At 36.4% G+C, this 26,155-nt stretch overlaps 1 protein-coding gene across 3 annotated transcripts in view; it reads right to left on the reverse strand.

Moving 5' to 3' along the window:
• The window catches only part of CC2D2A (coiled-coil and C2 domain containing 2A), a 64,237-nt gene that overhangs the window by 26,247 nt on the left and 11,835 nt on the right, over nt 1-26,155 (reverse strand). For 2 of the 3 annotated variants that reach the window (XM_056334856.1, XM_056334866.1), the window contains exons 7-21: nt 24,650-24,751; nt 23,642-23,818; nt 23,313-23,466; nt 21,788-21,924; nt 20,198-20,329; nt 17,860-18,069; nt 15,143-15,243; nt 12,137-12,277; nt 11,559-11,715; nt 9,194-9,426; nt 8,092-8,269; nt 6,938-7,094; nt 5,720-5,867; nt 2,791-2,929; nt 1,850-2,053 (exon numbers count right to left, since the gene is read on the reverse strand). In XM_056334856.1, the coding sequence (XP_056190831.1) occupies nt 1,850-2,053; nt 2,791-2,929; nt 5,720-5,867; nt 6,938-7,094; nt 8,092-8,269; nt 9,194-9,426; nt 11,559-11,715; nt 12,137-12,277; nt 15,143-15,243; nt 17,860-18,069; nt 20,198-20,329; nt 21,788-21,924; nt 23,313-23,466; nt 23,642-23,818; nt 24,650-24,751 (2,370 nt within the window). Of the gene's footprint in view, nt 1-1,849; nt 2,054-2,790; nt 2,930-5,719; nt 5,868-6,937; nt 7,095-8,091; nt 8,270-9,193; nt 9,427-11,558; nt 11,716-12,136; nt 12,278-15,142; nt 15,244-17,859; nt 18,070-20,197; nt 20,330-21,787; nt 21,925-23,312; nt 23,467-23,641; nt 23,819-24,649; nt 24,752-26,155 lie in introns of those variants that run through there. The other variant, XM_056334876.1, reaches the window with a different exon arrangement.

A 26,155-nucleotide genomic window follows, 5' to 3' on the forward strand; every position in this document is an offset into this window, starting at 1 on the left:
ACTCAAAGCAGGAGCACCACCAATCAAGATGCTCAGGGCCTTTGCCAGCTGAATTTTCAGTGTCTCCAGAGTTAGCAATTCTAGAAACTTGCTGGACAACATGTTCTAGAATTTGAATACACTCTTCATGAAAAATGTTTTCATTATATCTAGCTGGAATTTCTCTTGGAGTAACTTGTGTCTATCATCATCTCACCTCTAAGGTAAGTCTTGCTGTTTTCTCTGCACCATCTTGCTAGGTACCTGAAGGAAGCAGTAAAGTACTGCCATAGCCTTGCCAGCTTAGACCAAAATAAATTTAGTTTTCTCAGCCACTCCTTCCATGCCATGTGCTCCAGGCCCTGCAGATATTCTGGTAGCTCTGTGCTGGACTTGCTCTGTATTTCAGTCTCTTCCACTGGACAAGGTGTTCAACTTAAACAGTTTGGTGAGGAAGAGATTAATGATCAATCCAGCATCTGCCCACAACTATTTGAGGGGCAGTTACAAAGAACAGAGCACCAAACTAATCTCTGTAGTTTCAGACAGTATAACAAGGGCAAACAGCCACTAAATACAACTTGGAAGGCTCAGGTGGAACATGAATTTTAAAATAATCACTGTAAAGATAGTGTAGCACTGGAACAGGTTATCCAGACGGCTGTGCAATCTCCCATTTAGAGGATTTAAAGACTTGGCTAGACACAGCTGACCTCATCTAGTGCTAGCAACAGTCCCACCACGTCAGCAGAAAGCAAGACTAGATGACCTCCAGATAAAATTTTCCAAACAATGTTTCCACAATTCCATGAAATTTCAGACTTCTTCACTAAATAGCTGGTAAACCAACTGGGACTAATACCAATTTAGACTTAGTTTTGAAGAACATGTCATATAAAATTAACTTGGAATGAGTGATCATGAGTTTATCCAGTTTACACTTAATGGAAAAAACCCATATAAAATTATTCTTAAGCTATGGTTTTCAATTTTGAATGATAACATGAAATGAACAAAGTTAGTCCATAAAATCAACTGAATCAGAAATACGTATCAAGGATGGGGCATATCTCTAAGTAAAAGAGACAAAACTAGTCTAAAATGTAAAAAGGAAAAAAAAAATATTGCAAAGAGCCAGACATGGTTGAATTTATATATAGAAGTTTCTGTAAGTAGTAGGGATAAAACAGCAGTTGTCAGAATCCGAGATGATTCTGATCCTGCTACGGCAACGAAAATACTAAAATGCTCCTTAGCTACATGAATTGCTGAAGAACAAAAGAATGCATGACAACACTAATAATGGAGTTGAGATTAAAAATAATTGAAGTGTGACCCAAATAAAAAACGCACACTTTGCATTTCTGAAAGGTAATTACCAGAAAGGCAAAGACAGGGTAAGCTAATTGGAACAATGTATTAAACCAGAAATGACTGCAACATAGGCTGTAGTAAAACATAAAAAGGTTTTAATTTTCATTAAAGTCATTGCTTCCAGAAAGGGCTTAAAAGTTAGTAAGTCTAAACCTGAATTATCTTTGCCATACCTTTCTATATTTGAAATCACTTTTTTTTTTTAAAAAGAGAAAATTATCTTCCCTTTAACAAAAACTGTCTTAGAACACTTGTGGCTACATCTGTTGCTGTGTTTTATTTTTCTCCTTCCACAGTATAGCTGTGGAAATACTGCCTTGGAAGGAAGCCATCTTAATTCGATTACAGTAATACTAGAAAAGACTGAAGGAATAAAATTCTTATTTTTTCACGTCACCATGGCTGTACATTCTTTAAGGGACCAATTGACTTAATTGCAAGTCAAATATTTATTAGCATTAAAACTATAAAAGAAATATTTCAGATAACATTCTACCTGGAAGATTTTATCACTGATTTCTCGTTCATGTAAAGGGACTTGTTTATAGTTTCGGAACTCAGCCACCTCTCCATTTCTGAGCTGCAAGAGTCGGAATCTCTTTGATCTATTAAATTCCTCATCAGAAACAAAATTAAATTCTTGCTGCAACTGTTCCAATCTGAAGAAATCAGGTACATGTGCCTCTCCACTTGTAGTAACCTGAATTAGTAAAAAAATTATTAACGTTTTCATACAAAGTGACAAAAATCTGTAACTTCTGTAAGTCTTATATTAATATTACAAGAATGTTCATTTTAAGCACAAGCAATCGAGATGGATCAAACAGACAAACACCAAGCATTTTAAAGTAGGTTTTTGTTATGCATTTAAGAATACAATAAAATTCTATTTCTTTGCAACATAAACAAAAGATTGAAGAGTAGGAAACTGTAACATAGCAGAATAACCTAGGAAGCAATAAAAGTGATTCATTTACACAACTTTGGCTATGTAAACAGCCCCTCAATTTGATGTTTAAAGAAGTTGCACTAGACCTCTTCGTGCAATTGTCACTGATAAGCAAGTTCCTATTTAATACCATTCAAGTACACTGCCAATACCCCTATACTTTAAGGAAACAACAAACTCAAAATATTTTTTTTTAAATTTATAAATTAATCAGTTTGTGTATTGCCTCATACCTATTTTTCACCACTAGAATACTACTGAATAGATTTATTATTAAGTTTGATTTTATTAATCATTAAACCACTATTAAATGGATAAATAAATCATTTTTAGTAGATATTTTTGCTTCTTAACACTCACACAAGTATGTCCAGCAGAGACTCAAACGCTACTATCTCCCTGGCACATATGCAGGTTGCCTGAGAAGGTACTGGTGACTAGGTATTTCACAGCTACATTAGGCCTATAGCTCTGAAAAAGCCACTTACCATGATCAGCTGCATCAGAGCTGCATTGTTTGGGTCATTTGGATCAAGTTTTGCTTCCGCTGCCCACTTAGCTAGTTTCTTCATGTCAGTTAAGCCCGAAGTGCCAATGGACGCAATAGCATCAGTATTTTTTAATGTACTAGAAAGACAGAATTGACAGAAGTTGTACTTAAAACATGCATGATATAGTGATATAAAAAAAGTGTTTAAAACAAACTTGGAAAAAACCTAGAAAAAACTGGCATAGTAAATTCCATTACACAATTCTTAGTTGTAGCTATGCCACTGAGGGAATGATGAATTGCGAAGGGAAGGGGAAATATGAAGGAACCAGTGGAAAAGAACTACACAAGGTAATTTAAAAAAAATCCAACCAAAAAAAACCCCTGCTTATTCATACAGTTATATACTTACACTATTCCACGTTGCTGATTACTAGGAAATAAGATGACAAACTGCCTCACAGCATGAAAGTTAACATCAAAGTTTTGACAATCCATACGGAAAAGAACTTCTTATATGTACTGTCCTTGCTTGCACTGTCTTAAATCCTGTCTTTGACCTGTCTCCTGGATGGCGCTCTCAGACCTGCATTGTAGCCTTCGTCTCTGTCTCCTTCCCTGCTGTTTCTCGATAGACCTCGGGGCCCGATTCATCCCTTCACCACGCCTGGGATTGCTGCCAGTACCCTGCTCTGCCCATCATGTTCAGCTCCTGTAAGACTGCATGCTGGCTGGTGATTTAAAGAACGAAGTCAAAATTTCTTAGTGACTAAGTATTCTTTATTGGCAGCACTGGATGCATGGGGGATCCTTCCGCCTAACGTGTATGTCTAAAGTAACTAACTATCTTATATTTATACCATAAAACAATGACTATTCAATTAACGCCTATACAGTCATTACCTAAACCCGCCTACTCTCACTTTGTATGTTAATTAGCTTATCAGTCCTTTGCCTGCGCAAATTCTTCCAAGAATTGTGGGCAGGGGTCCTCGGGACGTGGGCAGTGGTCTTTGGGAGGAAGGCCGTAGGTCTTCCTCAAGGTGTACTTTTCACCTTTTGCCAGAAAATGCTGAGCTGGCTGTTTTCAATCAGCTCTTGCTATCTGTCTTTCCTTCTTGGGTGTTAAGATGCCAACAGATAACAGGATGTCCACAGCCTCACAAGGTGTCAGTGGATAACAGGATAGCATTACAATATGTTGACAAACACAATACACATTGAGGATGTCATTATTCTATCCTACAGTGAATTCATACAATATCACTGGCAAGGACACTGCCTGTGCTAGGACACCCTTGCAGCTTTCTCCCTTGTGGTGCAGCACTGCATTTGGTCCTCCCTGACACTACAGTACCAGCTCCACTCCTTCTCCTTCGGATGCTCCTGCTCACTATTTTACTCACTGTAAGCAAGGAAGCATGGTAGGTAGTCTGGAGACCATTTGTACACTGACTTGATGGCCAGGCTTCTGGCATCTTCTCACAAAAGCCATCCCTGAAACCCTACTGCTACCAAAACCTTGCCATGTAAACCCAATACATCAAGACCCGCCTGGCTTGTTATTAGCAGAGGGTGGATGTTGCCCCTTCTTTTGTTAGGGGTGATAATTTGAGTCTTTGTTCTCTACCTAATCTGACTGTATTCAGGAAAGCTTTAAGAACTAATGGATCTTTCTTATGCATGGTTAGAATCAGCCAAATATCCAGCAGTTACTGGAGCAGCAGATAAAGCTGTAACATCAAGGTTATATCTTTAGGCACCGGTCTTGAACAAATGCACACTGAATCACAATTGTGCTGAAAAGCTAGTGGGCAGCAAAACCTAACAATAGGCATGAAAATCTTGTCTCCGACTTTCACAACCTATAATGGCAAGTCACAGAGGGCTGTTCATTTCTAGAAGGTGATTCAAAGAAGCCTGTTATACAGCTAACTTCCTTCTGAAATTCCCCATTTTTCCATTTATCGCAGTGATTACCTTCCCGAGTTTAAAATTAGCCTTTGGGAATGCATCCTTATGTTTTAATCTCATGCTATTCCAGTCTCATTGAAGTCAGCAGGTTACTCCTATGCTGATCAGCAAATTACCCTAATAGCTGCAGCTTGGGTCAAAAATAGTAACAGAGTGATTTGGATGCCAATGTCTAGCCTCCAAATAAATAAAAATCTGAAAGAATCTCATCAGCTGTATTCGGTACTTGTTCAGTGTTAGTAAGTATGGGAAAACTCTTAAGACTTACAGTGAAGTTACTTGAGGACATTACAAAAGCAGACTTCATGTACCATCTCCTTGACTTTGTTGGAATTATATAAAGGCAACAAAATGGACAAATAACCTACAATATAATACTGAACTTGCAACCACAGGGAAAATTAGGTTGTTTTGAATGGAATAATACACAATTCTGCACGTCAACTGGCTTCTGATGGAGAAAAATAATGAAAAAGTATTATCTTGGAATGATCTGACAGATAAGAATTTTTCACTGATTACAACACTAATTTCCACTGCTTTTATTGCATAGTTTTTATCATTAATTACAATAAAGTAATTTAAAGCATGTGACCCAATAGCCTCCTTAAAGGATAAGGAAGAGCTGGAGCTTCTGTTCTTAGTAAAATGGTTACAGGAAAATTCCTTGCCAATATATAAATTTTCTATTAGAAAATTGTAAAAAATAGTTAATCAGCTTGAGTAACTTTAATATCGTAGATTATGTATAGACAATAAGATAAAATTTCTAACTAAAATCTATTTACCAATAAGCATACCCTAAGATACCTGCAGGGGGTTACAGCACAAAATAAAATATCTGAACTTAAAGAAAAAGAGTATGAAAATTCTCAATTATGAAAGGTTTTTTTTTTTTAGACTAATAGTATAATAATTTTCTCATGAATCACTGAAAATTCGTATCATATTACCTTGGAATGCCTGTGTTTTGCTGAGATACTGGAGGAATTAAGGGGATTCCTTTTTCTCCAACTGCCCAAGAGACACTATTGGATACTTTCCCAGAGGTCATTAAAGTCATTTTGTTGCTACCATCAGCTTCAAATGAAAAGGACACACCTATCACAGGGGAAAAAAACCCAAAGTAGTACAGTTAGGCACTCAATCACAATGTCTAAACATTTTCAAAAATTCTTCCTGAAAATAAGTAGTCAAATAACCTGTGACTTCATATAAATGGGGTACTGTGAAACAACTTGATTCTGCTGCATGCTATGGGGGACTCAGCTCTACAAAAGGAGTGAAAGATTACATTGCACCTACAGAAAGACTTTCCATTTGGATTGGAAAGAAAGGCTATGCCTTGAAAATGCTTTTGTAATATTTCTGGTAGTTTTCCGATGCAGTATACTGTTATTAATGTAACAGAAATTCAGAGTCAAAAGAATTATGCATGACTAAAAAGTCAGTCCCAAAGTTTTATGATACATAATGGTGTATAGTCATCATGATCATTTACACAAACATCTGCTGTAACGAATTTTTACCATGTTTCTTTCCACCACAGCTTTTAACCTATTCTTCTGCTCCAGCTTGATCTGTATTTCATATATGGCAAATCTATGCAAGTCAGTCATCTTATAACACTGTTTGCACTTCTCATAGAAACTTCAAAGTTCCAGATGCTACTATGAATTATTCTTATTTCCCCCTTTCCTACCTCTCCCTTATTTTATCTTTCTGACTGTCCAAGGGATAAAATGTGTTCCAGGATGTCAACAAAGCAAATATAAAGATAACAAAATTACTCTGCATATACAGCAGTGGTTTAAAACATTAAAAGCACCAGAGCTATACTGATTAATATCACCTGCTTGCTCTGCAGTGTCAAAAGCCCGATGACTTAAATACTAAAAAAAAATCCAAGCACCTCTTATAGCTAGTAGAACTCCACTACTATCACAAGCCAAATAATAAACATACATTTTTATTATATAAAGCTTAAAATCAGTAAGAGACAAAAATTCTACAGGAAACTTTAATAATCTGAATCATTACTATAAGATTCAGTTACAGAAGCTGCAAATGCTCTTAACAGAATTGACTCTGAAACTCATGCCAGCCTGTTCCTGCTACATAGTTTCAGCAAAATGAGAAACACTGAACTGAGAAAGACTGAGGGTCCCTACCACTCCCAACTCCTTCATGGTCCAACATCACACGTTGATTGCTGCTGAACTCTACTTCTTCTATAGGAGCATTGCCTGTCAGAATTGTAGTCTCAGGAACAGGTATGAACACTTCAGCCAACAAGGTGGTACTGCTCATACCCATTGTTTCAAATATCTAGAAAAAAACATAGTGAAAGACATAGTAAAACATTCACACATGTATTCATGAGAAGTTGAAAACATTGTAGGGTAATTGGACAAAAGATTTTACAATGACTTAAGCATGAAGCAATTCATTTAAAGCAATTGTATTCATTCACTTTCTAAAATATCCAATTAGCAGATGTTTCAGCTACCAGCAGCTAACTTGGTCTGAATTCCTGAAAGTACATCACCCTGACCTTTCTAATGCACCCAAGAATAGTATGATAAACTCTAGGCTTTAAAGAGCATCGTTGTACAATATGCAACTGCTCATGACAGTCACCGGCATCGGGTGAAGATGCCAGAGGGATTCTGCTTTACTAATTCTTCCTTACCACAAAGGTACAGTCAGGCCTTTGCTCTAGCAGTACTGCAGCCTACTTCCCTTTTTCCTGGCTAGTTGCAGGGTCAGAGGGATGTGAGCGATTTCTCCATTTAGATGTTTTTAAGCCAAGGAGATGGTATTCCTTTTCCTTTTCAATTTGTGTGTTACGTAAATAGAACAGGCAAGGGGTATACACCTTCCCCTGAACTACCAGTGGTAAGTTATCCAACAGGAAAACTCATCTAACAGGAGAAGTAGGATCCTGACCATGTTCCTCCTAAAAATATATTGTATTGGGTCTGAAAATTATTCATGCCACTCATTCATTCATACCTGGAATGTGGGTGATGGTGTGATTTAACTGCACTGTTGATCAAGTCAAGTGCAGTTATGGACATTACTAGCAATGATTTTTTTTTCTTATCCCCCTCAAGCAAACAGTATCAAAAACGTAGCAGCAAAGTTAAAATATTATGATTGGAGAAGGGAGGAAGGAAGGAGTATAAGACTGATAATTTACAAAGGGTCTTTCACATATTTTTCAGTCTTTACAACACAACCATAGAGCAAAATACAAGCATTACAGAAGCAATTACATTTCATGTTATTCTTTAAAAAGTTAGTATGATAAATTATTACCTACCTGTAGTTTCAAACTCTCTGGCCAATTGAATATTTGTAAATTGAAAATCTGTCCAAAGTGAACTCTGAAATCTGAACTTATTGGTCGGGTAACAGTCCTCGATACTTCTTTGGAGTTGAAAAGTACCTTTATAAATGCTGAGCGTTTCTTCACATCTTCCCGTCGCAAAACTTCTGCTCTGTAAATATATCAAACAAACTGCCATATCATTTTTAATAACATTTTTATCTTTTGGTTATTTTTAATGAAAATCTGATTCCTCAAGAGGAAACAGAAGTCACCTTAATAAAGATGGTATTCTAAAAATGTCACTACATAGAAATTACTTTAAAACTATTAATTAACAGTTGTTTTACCTTCTCATGAATATAAAATTATTTCAAAATGTAAAGGTTAAATTTTAGATCCACTAGGGCCACCTCCATATAAAAGGAGTTATTTAGGGAAACAAAATTCCCTTCTACTCCCTTCCTCCAAAGCACAACAAATGATATCAAGTTGAGTTAAGATTTTGAAGTTTTGGGTCACTGGGAGTAGAGGAGGCAAGCAATATTCCTTGATGAGGCTATTTGCTGAGTAAGTACAAAACAAAACAGTCTTTAAATGACTAAAATCTGCTAGATTTATGTTAAATCACTTGTGTAAAAATGGAAAGTAACACAAAAAAGTAAATTTATTTTATCCACAGTGAAATCTCTGGTTTATTACATGATTTATTTTTCCCTTTGTGGACTATAGCACAGACCTGGTATAAAGGACTAGCTAGTGAAAGTGGTACTGCCAGAAGTGACTTAAGACTCTACACTGAAAACAGTTTCTTTATATATACACCACTGTTCTGTGTAGGTGCTCAAGGAACATCAGAAGGTTCAAAGGGAATGGGGAGACATGAATTCCCCAAGCCCACTATATACAAGGTTACAAGTGACTTGAAAATGAATTAAGTTATATCAGGCTTCAGAAGGCAAAATCTTATCACTAGGCTAAACAGAATGGTGAGCACATGCTTCTGAAGTTGTACAAACAATCAAAATAGTATTAATAACTAAGAGTAGAAAATTGCTAACAAAGTAATTTGCAGGCCAACATTTATTTATCCTACCGAGGACACAGCTCAGTTGGAGTTATGCTTCCTGAGAGGATCAGTTCAGGAATTAGAGCAGGTTCTCCAGGTTTTCTTCTGCAGTTGTCAGCTTTTTCTCTAACCTGCTGCTCTATTTCCAGGCTATTGGCCATTTTAGGTGGGATGGGTTTTACACGTTCCTCACCAAGATCACAATCTTCTAGTGATTCTTCTTCATGAACATCTTTTTTCTTCTTTTTCTTCTTGGACTTCTGCATATAAAAATCATAATGTTCCTCCTGAACTTGTTTCAGTCAGTAGAGGTTTTTTTCTCTTGATTCACAAGTAATAAAACATGTATGAGAAATGACCGTATAATTTTAAAATCACCATACACAAAAATAAGATCTCTCTCATTCTGTAGTACTATGTGAGATTCAGAATTCAGCAATGCATTCCATTCATATGCTTTAAAAACGTAACATCCTTCAAACAAAACATTTATTTAACCTTCCCAAGTAGCTTACAAAATAAACATGTTACTTGAACATTCTGGCTAGCAGCTGACTTCTCATTTAGCCTGAGTTACCACATGCATTCTTTTAGGATTGCAGGAAGATTACTCAACCAGTAGATACAGTTCTTAGAGATGTATTGTCTGCATCCACATTGATAAAGTGAATGCATATATGCACAAGCTTTGGAGCGCAAGATTTTTAGCTTAGCAGCATCTTTTGCATGAGCAGAATGATCCCCTCCTTTCCTCTATGCCAATCAGAGGAATAAACAAACAGAACACCACACGCCTTTCAGCATCTCCTAAATTGCATAACTTCATTGTTCACATGCATGTTCAGCTTTAAACGACTGCAAGCGAGTTTCTCCTTCTGCAGACTTATGGATTACTCTGATGTAGAGCTTGCTTGGAAGCACCAGCCACTTCATGATTTAAGACACCACAAGCAAAAGAGAAAGAAGTGATGAAAACAGTTTCTTCTCACTAACTTTTCACATATTTTTATTAACAAATATTCCTTCTTGGCCTAATTCTATGTTACCCTTTTTGTTCTTGTATTTCCTTTTAAATTTAATCAGTCTCTTCTACCTTTACTATCTTCCTTAGATTCACCTTATCTGTGCTAGTAAGACACCAACAGCAGTGATTAACCAAAAAAGTACTTTGAATAAAATGAAAGCAAGCACTTCTGGCCATGAAAGTAAAGTCCATTTACTACATTTCACTCTAAAAGGAAAGAACCACAATCATGTCAGTCTCAATACAGACTGTGACTAACACACTAAAAAGATACGAGAGCAGCTTTGACTGGAACCACCCACCATGGTATTTGCAAAGGTGCAGCTGGCTAGGGGTAGATCAATAGAGGTAGGTCCCATTATAATCACTGCTCAAGACTATCTGTCCTTACTTTAAGGTTTCCGTTTATTCATCTTATCCTACAAATAAATTGGCACGATAATAATGAGTCACATGCCCACTTGTATTCTGATAACAGACATTTCCAATACCTAGATACCAGTTTCCCCTCAAACCTTTTAAGTGCCTTCCACAGATGCTGCATGTATATGAAAAGAGCTTTCTATAAAAGTATCAGCAGATGCACTAGATTCTTGAAACTGTATTTGAAGCATTTCCTTAAACTTTATTTTGCTTTGATATTCAAAAAACCCACAGTGTTTAAACTGGGCAGTACTTATACTCCAGTATAATCACCATCACCCTGAGGTATCTAGTACATTGCCATATCTATGAAGGTAAGTCTGATTTTGCCAGCACTGCCACAGGCTATTCTGAAGATCATCCTGTTGGAGTGTATTGTTCTAGCTTCTGCATTTGTCAATATCCCTTTGAAGCACTTCTGAGTCTTTAACTACAGTACAAATTATTAGCAATACAGCTTTGCAGAGGTAAAAAGCTAGAATAATAATTAAATTTTCCATGTTTGGGATATTCCTGAACATAAATTTACATGAGATGACATGAGGTGCTTGTTCATTAGAAACACCCCATAATTATTTTGCTTTACTACTCACACACACAAAATTAATCCATATTTTTTCTTTGCAAAAAGAACAACAAATTTAATGAGAATGCAGCAAAACTATTAAATTTAAAGAAAAAACTGCTGAAGTGCTGAAAAGCAATAGCAGGAAGGCAATGCTCCACAAAAACCTTGCACATTTTCATTTTTTTAATTAATTGTTGATTTACTAACAAGTTATTAATTTACTAACAAAATCTAAGTATACAAAATGTATCCAAATACATTACAAAATGTATGCATCACTATCCTGAAGCTGATTTTCTTCCTGTATTAGATGGAAAAATTCTCAACACATTTAGTAATAATTTTATTTTTTGTGAAGCTCAATAATTTAAACAAACCTGTGCCTTCTTCCAGGATTTCCACTCTTGTAGCTCAATTTTATACTCTTCCATCTTCCTTTCATATTCTTCCATATATTCTTCTAGTAATTCATGTATCTCAGCCTGAATTTCTGCTTCATACTCTTTTTCAACTAATCTCTGATCAACCTCTTCCCTTCAAAAAAAAAAGTGATCAACAAGTTGCATAAATTAACATAAGGGCTACAGTAAAGTCTACAATATATAATGTAAGTCTACTCCATTAATTAATTTCATTGTATCAAAAGTGTGTTCTATTTAAAAATACTAGCACAGATAGTCTACGAATTCACAGCAGATAGTTACCATCCAGAATGAATTACTTTTTCTTTACTCATTAGCCTGTAGAAATCCTTTTCTGTTACAGTAATTACTTTTTATTTTAATCTTCCTTCCTCCCCAAACTCAAAATGAATAGTGGCAGGTCAACCAGTACCAGGCACCTAGTAAAATGCTGACTTTTACACCCTTTGTATCAGAATTGTACGTTCCCAAATTGACTATCTTATTAGAATTCCACTGTTGGCAAATGTACAAAAAGTGTTATCAAAACATACTTCCTCAAATAAAGTTTCATGGGTGTGTTAGTAAACTGCTGAAAGTCACGGAGGGATTTAATTTGCTTCCAAACTTTTATAATGGTCTTAAGCAACATTCTGTCTTTTTCTTGTTCAGCATCACGAAGTCTTCTGGTTTGCCTAGAAATATATATGCATATGCATAAAATCAATCAGAATTGCATAAATCAGTGGAACAATACAGTGAAAACTTGCAATACCAAAAGCCAAGTGTTGTGGGTTTCCATTTGATTGACGGCTGCAGTGGTTTAAATCCAAGGAACATAAAACCCAGACTTGAAGATGGCAGGATTTGATTTCCTTCTGTAGTCTCATGCATTTTGGACAATCTGACTTCTATTACAAATCATTCTCCTGAGATCTCCAGGATTTCTGAAATGCTTATTACAGCTGTACATCATTAAAAATATTTTGAAGTCAGTACATGTAAACAACTGCCCAGGAAACCTATACTGCTGCTATGAAATAGCGCTTACTTCAATCATACACCACATAATATGTTTTAAACTTAACATGCTACAAAAAGAAGTTGCAGAGATGAAGTAACGTAATAATATATGAAATAAAAGTCCTTTGACAGCCCTACAAGATTCATAACACAAACAAAATTAACAGGGCTTTTTTTTTTTTTCCCCTCAGAATTGGTGTTCCACATATCCACCCTCTAATCTGTTTGTAAAAGAGCTATTCATTAGCACTTTTAATGACTACCACACACTCCCAATGGAAATGTCTATGCAGCACAAGCACAGACTGTTTCCAATACTATCTTGGTAGGTAAACAAGTCTAGTAAAAACATTGTGATGTAAAAATAAATAAAAGAAGATGTAAACTAACACATTGCTGCTTGTAATATTCAGAGAATGTGGAAGACAGGGGGGCTGAGTTAGAGCTGAGAGAAAAAATACATCATACATTATTTAACAGCATAAAAATTTAGTAAAAAAAATACACAAAGAGGAAATACAGACTTTCCAGAAAGCAATATGAGTGAGGAACTTCTCCACTCGATTAGCTAGCAGTTTGAATATTACTTATCCAGCTTAACAGCTTTTTCTTCTTTGTCTACCAGATGAAGTTTAAAGACATGAGGAACATACAGGTCAGTAATTACACCTATTTAATGTATTCAATTTGGAAGCAGGACCTTTCAGTAGAAAATCACCTCTGCTAAAATGCATCAGCCAGAAAAACCTGAAACCTGAAATCTGCAGCATATGTTGGCTTCCTCCTCAGCAAATGAGGACAGTAGGGATGAAATTGCTAATTTGCAAAGGTTTTTTGTCTTCAGATGACATTTCTTCCTCAAACTGATGGAAAACTATAGCTCTGATCTTCAGACAGCAAAGAGTACACATCAGTTATGTTATTGGAGGGTGGAGGAAACAATCAGACTATTTTCCATGCTACACTCTCTTCCCATCTGTAATTTCTCATGAGTGTACTACATTGACCATCAGGGAAATACAGTATTAGAAGAGAGACAAGGCAGGTCAGATGTTTTTACCAACATACGTAGTCCAAGTTAGTATTAAACACCATGGTAGTAAAAATTCCTGAGCCCATCTGAGTCTCATATGTGTAACAGCTTCCAACAACAGAGCTGCAGCCAGAAAGAATTACAGATATGAAAAGCCCTAGAATAATCCCAGCCAAGCTCATCTCATATGACTTAACACTGATCTCACTGATTTCAGCTGAGTTTCTTCTGATTCATAATACTGTGACACTAAACTAAAGCACTCAAGACCTAGAAAAATACTAAGATATCCAGAATGAATATTCTTCTAATCAGAATTAAACATCAACAAGTCTCAGGGTTGGTGCCAAAATCCAAGAATCTCATTCCCACAGCGAACCTTCTCATGACTATTCTCATGTTTTCCCTGGCAAGAGCTCCTGTCTCCTAGGTACTGGTACGGTAACTGCACAACTAGTCCTCTAGCAAATGTATTAAGAAAAATATTAATAAAAGCTACTTTTTCAGTGGAAGGAAGACTTTGTCCTTCAATATAAAATATTATAGACTTCTATATTTGTCCTGTACAGATACCAATGTATTACAAGACAGTGTACTTGAAGGATGAAAAGCTGAAGAAGCAACTCCCAAACTAAGAGTAGTGAGTGGATGTGCAAGTGTAAGTGGATATAGATTTCAAGGCTGAAAGTAGAATACTTATCAAAAAATTATTTCTAAAAAATACTGTATTATCATGTGACCCATCACCTCAGTTTAAGCTTCTGTTTATTTAAATTAATAAATTATTGCCTACCTTCAGATTGTGAAAAACCTTCAGGTTTTTATTAAGTATCTACTAGTTAAAAGGCTGTTCATCATGAATCTTCAAAATAACATTATTTTTATCATACTGCTTATGCTTACAGCTCACCACTATCCACCTGTCAATACTAACTTCCACTACCAAGCCAAAAAATGCAATATATTTTTACTACTCAGTCAATGTCCAGGAACAGTAACTGTAATCTTGTGAAACAAAATTTTACCATTTTATGTATATCAACCCATTGGCAAAAACATGGCCAAAATACCTAAGAATGGGAAGTGAATCAAGAACACTTGTGTAATAAGGAAGAAGATGGAAAAAACTAGGGGTTTTGTCTTTTCAAAAAGTTATGTTACTTGCATTTTTGTGACAGCTTCATGCATCCAGCTGATGTCTGCTGAAACCTTATTTTAATTAAATTTTAATTGTGCAAGGCACAACAATAAATAGCTACTAAGTAATTGAAAAAAGGCAATCAAATCAGACCACTTTGAATCAAGATTTCAGCCTAAGCTGTATTTTCTTCATAGTTTTTTTTACTCAACTTATCAGTATGAACTGTTAAGCCCTCCAAATTCTTCTAGAGTTAATTACAGAAGAATTTAGAAGTCTGACATGAACCATATTCTGTACCAGCATAGAAAGGAAAAAAAGAATACAGTTTTGAAAAACGATGACCTAACGAATTCATATACCTACCTGATCTCGATTTTGTATTCAGGTATGCTCTGTTGTGCCACAGGAGTACCAGGACCACCACCATCTATACTACATTGCACAGCATTCCTCAAAGCATGCAGCTTAAATGAACAAACAAACAGTTAACAGATGGCTTGATGTTTATTACGTATACAGTGTAAAGCACCTTGACATGAAAGAGATAGTTAATACATAACACGAAACTCTGAATTGTCTTGATTCTGTATTTACAGGGTTTTGACATGTCTGTGAGGTGCTGACTCTTCAAGATGAATTTCTAATTAGGATCCTGGGATGTATGAGGGAGACTTACTGACTTTAATCACTGTGACAGATCTAAAACAAAGGGAAAAGACTGATCTAGGGATTATTCTCAAAGCTTAGGAATCAAAGGAGGGGGAGGGGGAAGTGACTGCCAAAAACTCGCCTTCTATAAAAAGTTTTTTTGGGACAAGGAAGTGACACTAACTCTAGAAAAATCAATAAACAACAAAAATGAGCGGATTGTGGGTTTGATGAGTGCCTCACAGAAGCTGGGCACCTTCCAACAAAACATTTAAGCATCACATATTGCATGTAACAACCGGAAGAAGAGTTTTACAGAAGACAACTGGGAATAATGGTACAGCTCTTTTGAAGTAGTACTGTCAAGACAAGAGACCACACACCTTCAACTAAGTTTTGAAGATAGGCATCAAATCATTATACAGAAGATGGAGATCTGGTTTAGGAGAATGCAAAAATATACATGGCTATGAAGACAAGAGAATGTAAAGGACTCACTAGAAGAAAGAAAAATAAGTAACAGCAGTAGGATAGGAACTAAAATTTTAGTTATTATGTTACTGTAGGTCTCCTTAAGGGTAATACTGAATGTGAAACCAGAACGGCTAATGGCACTGCAGGAGACTAAAGCAACTACATCCAAAGTAGATGCAATGAAATTGCAAATCATTTTTAAACAAATCTGTCAAGTTGAGAGACAATATAACAGGAGAGCAGGAAGCACACAGCTGAAAACATACATGGGCAACATGAAACTCACTGGTATAGAAAAAAAGACACTGAAAGCAATTTTGGAATAAACGAACACATCGAAAGCTGCTAGTACCATCTGGGGCACACAGAGCATGTTTTACAAAAGGAGACAGAAAGTGTGGTTTCTTTAGCCTGCCAAAATGAGGGCTGAAAGGTGATCTATTTTAAGATACAAAGAGCAAGCACCAAAAGTGGGTAAGTCCATTGGGACATGGCAGGGAGGGAGGTGAAAAGGGAGGAAGAGTTGTTTAGGCTTAAGAACAATTTGGCTGCAACAATCTGGCCATTAAAGAGTAACTGTTAGAGGAGACAAGTTTTACAACTGCCTGTCAGTAGCAGAATGGTGGCTAAGATACCTAATTGTTAAAACCCATTTATGAGAAATATATTATGCAGTTGTCTACAATACTGGCAAAGTATTGTGGGAACACTGAGGAAATCCCTTCCACATGCATGTTCCTGTAATGCAGGCATGGAGAACCTAAAAGTCCTATTTCACTGATTCACGGAAAACTAAAGCCAATCCTTCAAAAGTAATCACAGACTAAAGTACGCCAACAAATTATGTTGTGACACTGTATGAAATACTTGTCCAGCATTAGAACTATAACTTAATGCTTTATACTGATTCGGAAGTATCTGTACAGCACCTACTGATCCTCACTCCACCAATACAAAAATGACCTTGCATACAATGATTTTTCCCTTATATTAGTCCTTTAAGGTAGAAAATCATAATCACCTTTAATTTATGGAAATCTGAATTTATATGTACTTAATTAAATTATTTTTTAACAGATCAGTCCTACTACATGAAGCTGTGTTGTATCACAATATTTACCTCACATTCCTAAAGAACTGTTACCCTTTCAGATTTCAAACCCATTTTAAAATACTTTAAAAGAATTCTCGTGTGCCCTGATGATATTAGAATTGTACTAACAACATCTAACGTTCATGCACAAATTTACACCAGAGAAGACCACTACCCTTACTTCCAATGTACGGATGGAGGAAAAGCGATGGCACACAGAGTGTAAGCAGCCCAGCTGGGGTCATCCAGGAAGTCAGTAACAGAGCCAGGACCAGAACAGTCTACATTCAGCCTAGGGTTTTGCTGTGCCACGAGTGACACAGCAAATATGACAACAGTATGTATTTAAAACACAACATCTGTCACAGATATATACCTGAAAATGGGTCATCAACTATTGTAGAATCTGGTGAAATTAAACTGTTTCCTTTTACTTTTAAACAACAAGCGAAAATAAACTTCCCTCCATCCTTGAATACTGTCTTCTGCTGTCTGCCTGTCAAAGCTGCCGTACACAATCCTGTAAAGACTTACCTTTTATTCACTGGAAAACATTTTGTGTGTTCTAAGGAATACTGTGTAAACATTATTGTGTTCTAACAATTGGATTCCCCCTTGATCCTCAGAACCTGCACAGAGTTCATTTTAAATAGAAGATCAATGAAATTCATAAACTTCAAAATGCAGTTCTCCACTGAACACACAGCAACCTAGGTGAAACATTTAGGTTTTTACCTTCTGACAAAATGCCATTCATTAGATATAATTAGAATTTCATCATCCTACTCTGAAGAAACAAATTCAGCTTTTAACTTACTCTGTCACATCATTATCTCAATAAGCTGTGACGATGGAAGAGAAATACCTTGTCTGTGAGAAGTTTGGTAAGATTCTTCTGTTTTCTTGCTAAATATTGATCATATAACTGAGCCAATTTAGCTGCCAACACATGCTCACGGCTAAAACAGGGATGATGAGTGAATATTAGTCCAGAAATATCAATATCCAATTGAAACAGCCCCTGAACATCTCCAGGTCCAACAAGACACTGATTGGCAGCTGTCATTTTTATTGCCTGAAAGAAAAAAAAAAGAAAATGGATTCACAAGCCCCAACAAACCTATCTTGCAAAAAGATTCTGTGACAGAAAGTGACCCATTTAGCACTGCCTACATACAGCTGTTGGGTCTTAAACTGTAAAGGCTTCTGGAGTAATCCCTTTGATTTATTGACAAGTGGGTGGCATAAAACTACCATGGGTATTCTATACAACAGTTTTGATAGCCCATATGAGGCTGAAATAAGAAGTCATCTGCCTGTATTGCACATTTTGCTGAGCAATGAAGACAATGACACTGCACTGGAAAAAGAAAAGCCTATTCTCTTTTTACCTGTTTGTTTAGTATCACTTTATTTCCTCCTAGAACTAAGCTCTAAGGTAAACAGTCCAGCTCTCAGAAAGCAGCTTTCCTTGTAGACCATTTGGATTGTGCAGAAGAGGAAATATGTTATTTGCTTCCCCATTCTAATGCCAGGGAAATTGACACCAACAAAGCGCAATGAATGCTTTCAGCAACAAAGCTTAAAAGAGTCTGCTTCAACCCACTGCAACTGAAAGGCAATCATGGCTTATATCTTCAGGTTACTGAAATCAGAAGAGAATTAGCAGTGCTTCCTGCCTGACTACTGCTGCTCCTTTCTTAGAATTCTTCAAAAAGAGATTAATCACAGATATTCTGGTACCGTCAAAGATGAAGTTGTTAGTTATGCAGTGTTTGTTGCAGCCCTTTTATAAGAACTGGAAAAAGCGGGGTTGAGAGGGGAATTCAGCAGTTGCATAGCTCTTTTACAGGACTGGTATAAATGGACACAAAACACACTTAAGTACATCTGATCCTTCCATGTTCAATTTCTCATCAAAATGTTTAATATGACATAATCTGTCATTAAAATGACAGTTTATATTCCTTATGCTTTAACTATTTTCCTGCCCATAAAGGACCTCTAAGCTTAATGTCTTTCTTACAGCACCAATTTGGGTATTTATATGTCACTATTCATGTAAACGTGTTCTTGAAACATAAGCTCTCTTGGACCATTACCAAGATCTAAGTAGCAATCTCTTTTTCTGAATGCAGAAACACCATGCACAGATACATGGTAACTGGACACATCCTAGAATTGTGTATTTGTAACCATCATCAATTAAAGGGCAACATTCAAATCTGTATCAACAGCAGCAGGCAGAAATACTTGTGTGTCCCAAAAGAGCAATCTACTTTAAAAAGTCACAGTTTTTACAAGGGGGTAGTAGAGTGCTAACAAGCTATACAATTAAAGCTTGCTAAATGGTTTTAACTGAAACTTATTTTGATTTGTACTGACTGATAGCACACTGTAGCTACTGTTTTCCAGGGCAGGTATGCTGTGGTTGAGGGAAAAATAATAAAAAAAAGAAAAATAATCTAAACTGATTAAACATAACTCAAAATTAGTTGCTTTCTACATGAGTGAACTGCATGCAAAGACTTATTTTAAAGGAGTTTCCACTAATGCCCTTCACTTATTTCTCTTTTAAGCTGCAGAGAGCACCTTTGTCCTGATCATGCAGACTAGGGGTCCTCAAACTTTTTAACCAGGGGCCCAGCGCGCGGATGAAGTGGCAGGCAGCCATCTGCGGCTGCTTGGTTCCCCCCCAACCCCCGGGGGGGGGGGGGGGGGGGGGAGGGCAGGGGGGTTCTGTAAATGCTGGGGGACAGATTGAGGACCCTGGGGGGGCGTATCCAGCCCGCGGGCCGCAGTTTGAGGACCCCTGAATTATAGACTGTCGACCAGCTCCTTAGCACGAGGAGCTTTGCAGATACACTAACACAAGAACTACTTTAGTTTGGCATGAGAATGTCCAAGGGAGCCTCACAGAGACCTTAGTGACTCACAGACTTGAAGGAGTTTGCCATGGATTGACACCTTACTATTTTAACCAGTACTGCTGGCTGAACTCTTCATCCTTTTGTATGCTTTATCCTTATAGAAAAACAGGCATGGAATACACTAAAAAAGTAGAGCACACTTAAAGCCCGGTTGTGGAACCCTGAAAAGCAGTCAGTACTCACGATTCTTAGCACAAAACCCTTCAGCTCACCAGTGTTTCTGGTGCAGAACTGGGATATTGGGTCTGAGGAACCACATACACCAATGCCTACCTTTTGATACACTGTTTCAAGTTCTGGTGCAATGCCTTCTTCCAGTAAGAATACTGGAGGCCTGGTAGAAGACTGTTTAATTGGATTAGGCAATGCTAAGACTCTGCCATCATCACCAAACCACTCTTTCCCCTACAAATAAAAAATTATTTTCACGTTTATTCTTACTTTACATAAAAAGTAACTTAAGAAATTATAATCCTTATGAAAAACTATTATGGAATACAAGGTGACTATGACTTGGTTGTGATAGAATTAACCAACAGCTTTCTAAGATAACAAAATTAAATCTTCAAATATACTATAGGTAAGTTTTGAAATCAAAAGACCAAGAGCTTGCTCAAACTTTAAACATACTTTTTTTTTCTTCAACATTCAGTATCATAGATTTGAAAGAAACAAAGAAAAAAGAACAAAATCAAGACATCCCTTGCTTAAACATTGTTTTCTTAAATAACTAATAGTAAAAAAATTATGGTGTTTTACACAAGAGCTACATGGCAGCTCAGTTCATTTATCAAAGCATCTCTCAACTCTTCTAGTCCACAAGCTGAACTAATTAAACAGCTTCTATGAAAGCAGATGAAGTAAGTATCTTATAGACCAATTGCTATGGATGGCATCACATGTTAAACTCTGCTCTCATGACCTGGATTCAAAACCAGCTTAAACTAGTCCAGCTGGTGAAAGATGCTGGCCTGCCTTCTTATTCCCATACCTGGCTTAAGCTGACTCTAGACCCAAATGCTGATGTAGTGACATGGTAAAGACAACCAGAAAATTAACTGGGTTGAAGGTGGCCAGTTAAAAGTTTTAGATCCAAACACTCCTCATCTGATTCACAAAGAGCCTCTGCTAGCCCACAAAGAATTCGCAGAATCACAATAAAATATAAAAGGGCAGCTGCTGCATAGCTGCTTAAATCTATACTGAACTATACCCACCTTCCTGTGTATAGGAGGATAATACAGCAGGATAAAATATATCCAAGCCAACTTCCTGGGTGTTTCCATAAGTTATTCTTAAAAATCTAAAGGCATTCTAAAACCTTTCCAGATAATCTATACCAATATTTAATTGCCCTTACAGTATGGATCAGTAAATTTCTACAAGTCTGTTACTTCATATTACCTTCAGTGGACACAGAAAACAGTAATTCCAAACTGTTTCCTTTTGTTATGATTTTCTAGTAAATAATAAGCAAGAGCTGGTCACTGTTGTTAAGTCTTTATACATACCACTATCTCTCACAGCATGTTACAGAAAAAGTTAATTTTAGTTACCCCTATTGCCTGTGCCAGACCTTAGCTGCCAATACAAGTGAAGCAACTTGTTCCCCACGAGGCTAAAAGCAGAGCCAAGAAAACAGACCAGTTTTCTAAGACCCAGTCTGGTGCCCTGACTACTTGGATACACTAAAAAACACACTCTTACAAAACCCCACATTTGCTAATGTCAGATACTGCTAGACATTTTAAAGATGAAAGCCCCATATTACCATGACCATCCATCTACTTAACTATAATAAAATAAAATATGGATAAATAAAGAGTTTTAAAAAATACAGCTAAGAAGGTAGCAGTGACTTACTTGCTCCTGTCTGAGTATTCTGTTTTCTAAAATATTTTGATTAGACTGTGATACAAAAGGCCTTTCTCCTGTGTAAAGACCCTCATCCTCAAGGTACCTAGGCTGCAAGTTTCTAGGTATCTTCTCAGAAGCAGGCACTAATGAGAAATTAAACAGAAAACCATGTAAAAGATCATATAACTGTAGTTCTAGTGTATTAATTCTCTAAGAGCCTACGCCACTCTTAAAATGAATGGCACTGCATATTAAGCATGCTATCAAATATTTTCCTAACTAGGAAAAAAGAAGTAAATACATAATCAAAACAGGTCCTGTTATTAATCAGGACAGATCCCCAGTTTAAATCTGTCATAAAAGTGTCACAAGTCTCCTAAACAGATAATTAAACATTTCCTCACCAAAAAATACTTCAAATAACTTTAGTTTTAATGGCTGCTTGCATAACAGTGTCAATCCCCTTTAGCAGCAACAACTGACTAGACAAACATTTCTAAGCCTTTCCCATACAAATCAAAACTTAAGATTAATCTGCATTACTATTAAAAGTTTGCTTAAGCTACTCTTGTATAAAATACAGAACATGCTTAAAAAGTCATGTTAGCCCAGTAACAGCAGGTGGAATTCTTTAAAGCCTGCCTGCAGGATTATTTCACTGGTGTGTATGGGCTAGGAGCAATCACAGAACAGGGAGGGATTACACTGAGGGTTACAATAAAAACTATCCCCTAAATCAGAACACAGGGGACCACACTGTCAGAACCAAGTTACAAGACATGAAAAAACAGAGGCACCCAACGTCAAATATTTTGATATCGCATTGCAAGCTCTGCCAATACCATTCAGGTACAGACCACAGACAGACTAATTTCTTTTTCTTCCAGTTCAAATATTAAATAGCAAGTGATATCATGAAGCAATTTTTTAGGACTTTGCAGTTCTATGGAAATAAGGCAAAAAGGTCAGAGACATGATCAGTCTTGACTATTTCCAATTCACAAAATGAAATTTTTGGAAAAGGACCCCTTGAATCACCAAAATCCTTATGTTAATTACATGACTCTTGACAAATTTACCACACTGAAAAAAATGCAGATGTGGCCAAGTGAATAAATCCTGTAAGTTACAGCGTACAGTGCACAAGCCACCCTTAGTACTTAAATGCACGTACCCAGTAACCTGTTGTTTATGTTAAATAATGTAAATAGCTAAACCCCAGTGAAAAAGGGGCCAGCCATCTTGCATTTACTATAGACAGCACTAAGGTAACTACCCCAGAGCAACTGACGTGCCCTACGTTCACTTGCTAGCATTCCAGCTAATGACCAGCTGAGCTGTGCATGTTCCTAGTTAAATCCATTTTGTCCAACCTTTTCAGACTTGACTGCATGATCAGTGTCAGAAAACCACAATTAGGTATCTCTCTACTGACAGAGACTGTCTGATACAAGATTTGTCAGCAGATCAAAGGGTGCCCCATGCCATGCAAAAATCCAGGAAAAAAAATGGATAAGCACTATCTTCATACCTGCTAGCATGCTGGGAGTGAAGAGAAATTCTTTTTCCTTTTTCAGTTGCTCAGAGTAGCTTTCACAATCAGCAGGTTTCATTACTAGAAAATCTTCAGCTGTCTGCCCTATAACGAATAAATCATCATCTTTAACTAGGCGTACATCTTCATCCTATAGTTTAAGTGCAAACATCTCTGTTAGTTCATGTATTTCTTAAAATGGAGATCTTCAGAAAGTACACTTTGAGAATTTTTAAGGAAACAAAAGTTCCCATTTTGTATTAGGTTATTAAAATTAATTCAAGAAGTCGTAATAAAAATATGAACTTTTATTCTATAGCTCACACCATTTCCTCCTCCTCTTCTTCACCCTCATGGGTTTCTACACATTCTTCTTCTGCTTCCTCCTCTTCATTTAATTCATTCCTCTTCCTGGCTCTAGCTTTTACATTCTCTGGCTCAGGATCAAAACTGAAGGTAAAGAAATTATATGCTTCTTCAGCGGAAGGAAAATCATTCTGGAACTAAGATGACAAAGATACATTAATATAATATTTACCAGAAATTTAGGGCAAGTGAAGATATCTTTCCATTAATAATAACAGCATGTACAAACACTTGTCACAGAATAATTACTTTATCTTAAAAAAACCCTCATTCAAATGTTGAAACTGACTGAACTTTTTAAATGATACATGAAACTGTCTCTATTGCTATACTATTACTTAATTAAATATTTCCTGCAATGTTTTATTAGAGAGAGTTACCTCATTTAATTTTAACCAGCTTATTGTTTTAAATATGAACAATACGTGAATCAGAAATGCCAAAGTTTAAATTCTGGCCATAACGCAGGTATCCAGGTGAATGATATGAAGAGAAATTTCTAATGACATTTTGCCTCTGAAAGACCCAGGCCCCTTTAGTGTTAGGTTGAGTCTTCTAATAAAAGAATTACTAGCAACATTTTGTGCCTAATAAATATGAATATACTAACCTGTAAATTGCTTTAACTGCCAATTGGTGGTATTCAATAAAGAAAGATTTAAAAGAAGAAACATTTTTCCTCCAAGCTTCAGTAATTGTAACCAGATAGGTTTACTTGATTTTTTTGTTGTTGTTAAAAAAAAAAAAAAAAATAAATCAAATGACCCATAGCCATTCTTATATTTGATAAGGTCCTCTTTTTATATTTCAGGTTTTGGCATATACTGTTTTTGAATTTTTAGGTTAAATAAAAGCCTTTTCACTGCTTAAGACTGAATTCTGTCTGCTTCTCCAAACAGAATTATGAAGTCATATCAAGTTTTAAAGTAATTAATATCAGTTATTGAAATGAAGGAATCGGTACTTACTGTTGACTTTTGCTTAAGCTTTTTTACAGAATCACGAAACTTTGTTTTTGATGATAAGTGGGATTCCTCCTCTTGCATCTCCCTAGACTTATCATTATCAGACTAAATAAAAATATATACATAAGTTACAGCACACATTTGTGATCCATAATAATTAAAAAAAAAGACAAATAGCTGAATATAGAGATTAGATATTATATTTGCACAGAAAAAAAAACAAACAAAAAGAAACACAGTTACTGTGGTAACAATTATACCGATTTTATAGTTATCTTAAAAGGGTACATCTAATTATTACTTAACTCATTTCTCCTTTGGGTCCAGAAATAGACTGTAGACTATCAAGAAATGATTCACTGCATAATTGTTGGCTTGCATTCTTCACTGCCGATGAGATCATTGTTCTGCACTCCCAAACACAAGCAACCACAAGCTAATCTCCACAAGGGGGAGAAATGGGGTAGCAATGCAAAAGCCTTGTCTACAAATGAGAGGCTGACAGACAGCACAAGCCAGGCAGCAGTGGCAAGGACGTCAACAGACACTGCTGACCAGGGCAAGGAATCAGGGAGCTAAGGCCACCTTCTCATACAGCCCCTGCTGCAATCAGGAAAAAAACTATTTGGTATTATTCAAAAAAGTTTGACTCCCTTGCTTGGGTGCTTAAATACAGACTTCATTATTTGTTCTCTCTCAGTTACTGCTAGGTTACTCTAAAACTCCATGGGTGATACTCCTCTACCTTTTCAAGAAAGAAGGCAGCAAAGTTATCCATTACCAGTTTTCTGAAGCCTCCTTTGTCCCTACACACAGGTCACTGTGAACATCACTGGTTCTGAGGTTGCTTCAGCAAGTTCATTTAAGTGCTTCAAAGTGATTTTTATCAGGCTCAGCCAACCTAAACACATCTAGCATTCTATCTCATTTTTCTCCTTGTGGCCCGAATTCTTAGATTAAGAGGAAGACATTTCTCAAGTTCACATCTATTCAACCTAAACTTCAAAATAATCATAGCAAAAAGTAAATCTCAAACCCTCGTAATCTGATGGCCACTTGTTTAACAACAAAACAATACTCCATATATGTGTAAATGAGTACAGGAAACAAAACCAACACATGGAAGGTTTCAGATATGCTTTATGTAAAATTAGTAACCAACTTTAATAAGAGTATCACTTCTACATTTCCCAATACAAACATACTGAAGCAATGCTACTTAACTGAAAGCTAATGATTACATTTTATAAGGAAATGTTGACAAAAACCTCCCCACAACCTACATGGATAGGTAATTCTCCCCTAGACAAGCAACGTAGCCAGGCTAATTCACATTGTTTGGAATTCCAGATAAAAACATTACTGCTACATGCTGTTATTTCCTGGGCATACACGTTCTTTGGAACACATTTTCTGCAGGTGAGATCTGGGTGCAAGTTCTGCACAGGCATAGCCTCTGTTATTTTTTTAATACAAAATTAATCTTATAAGAAAGAACATGCTTATACT

The sequence above is a fragment of the Falco biarmicus genome, chromosome 1, assembly GCF_023638135.1.
Source record: "Falco biarmicus isolate bFalBia1 chromosome 1, bFalBia1.pri, whole genome shotgun sequence".
In the NCBI taxonomy this organism is placed as follows: Eukaryota; Metazoa; Chordata; class Aves; order Falconiformes; family Falconidae; genus Falco; species Falco biarmicus.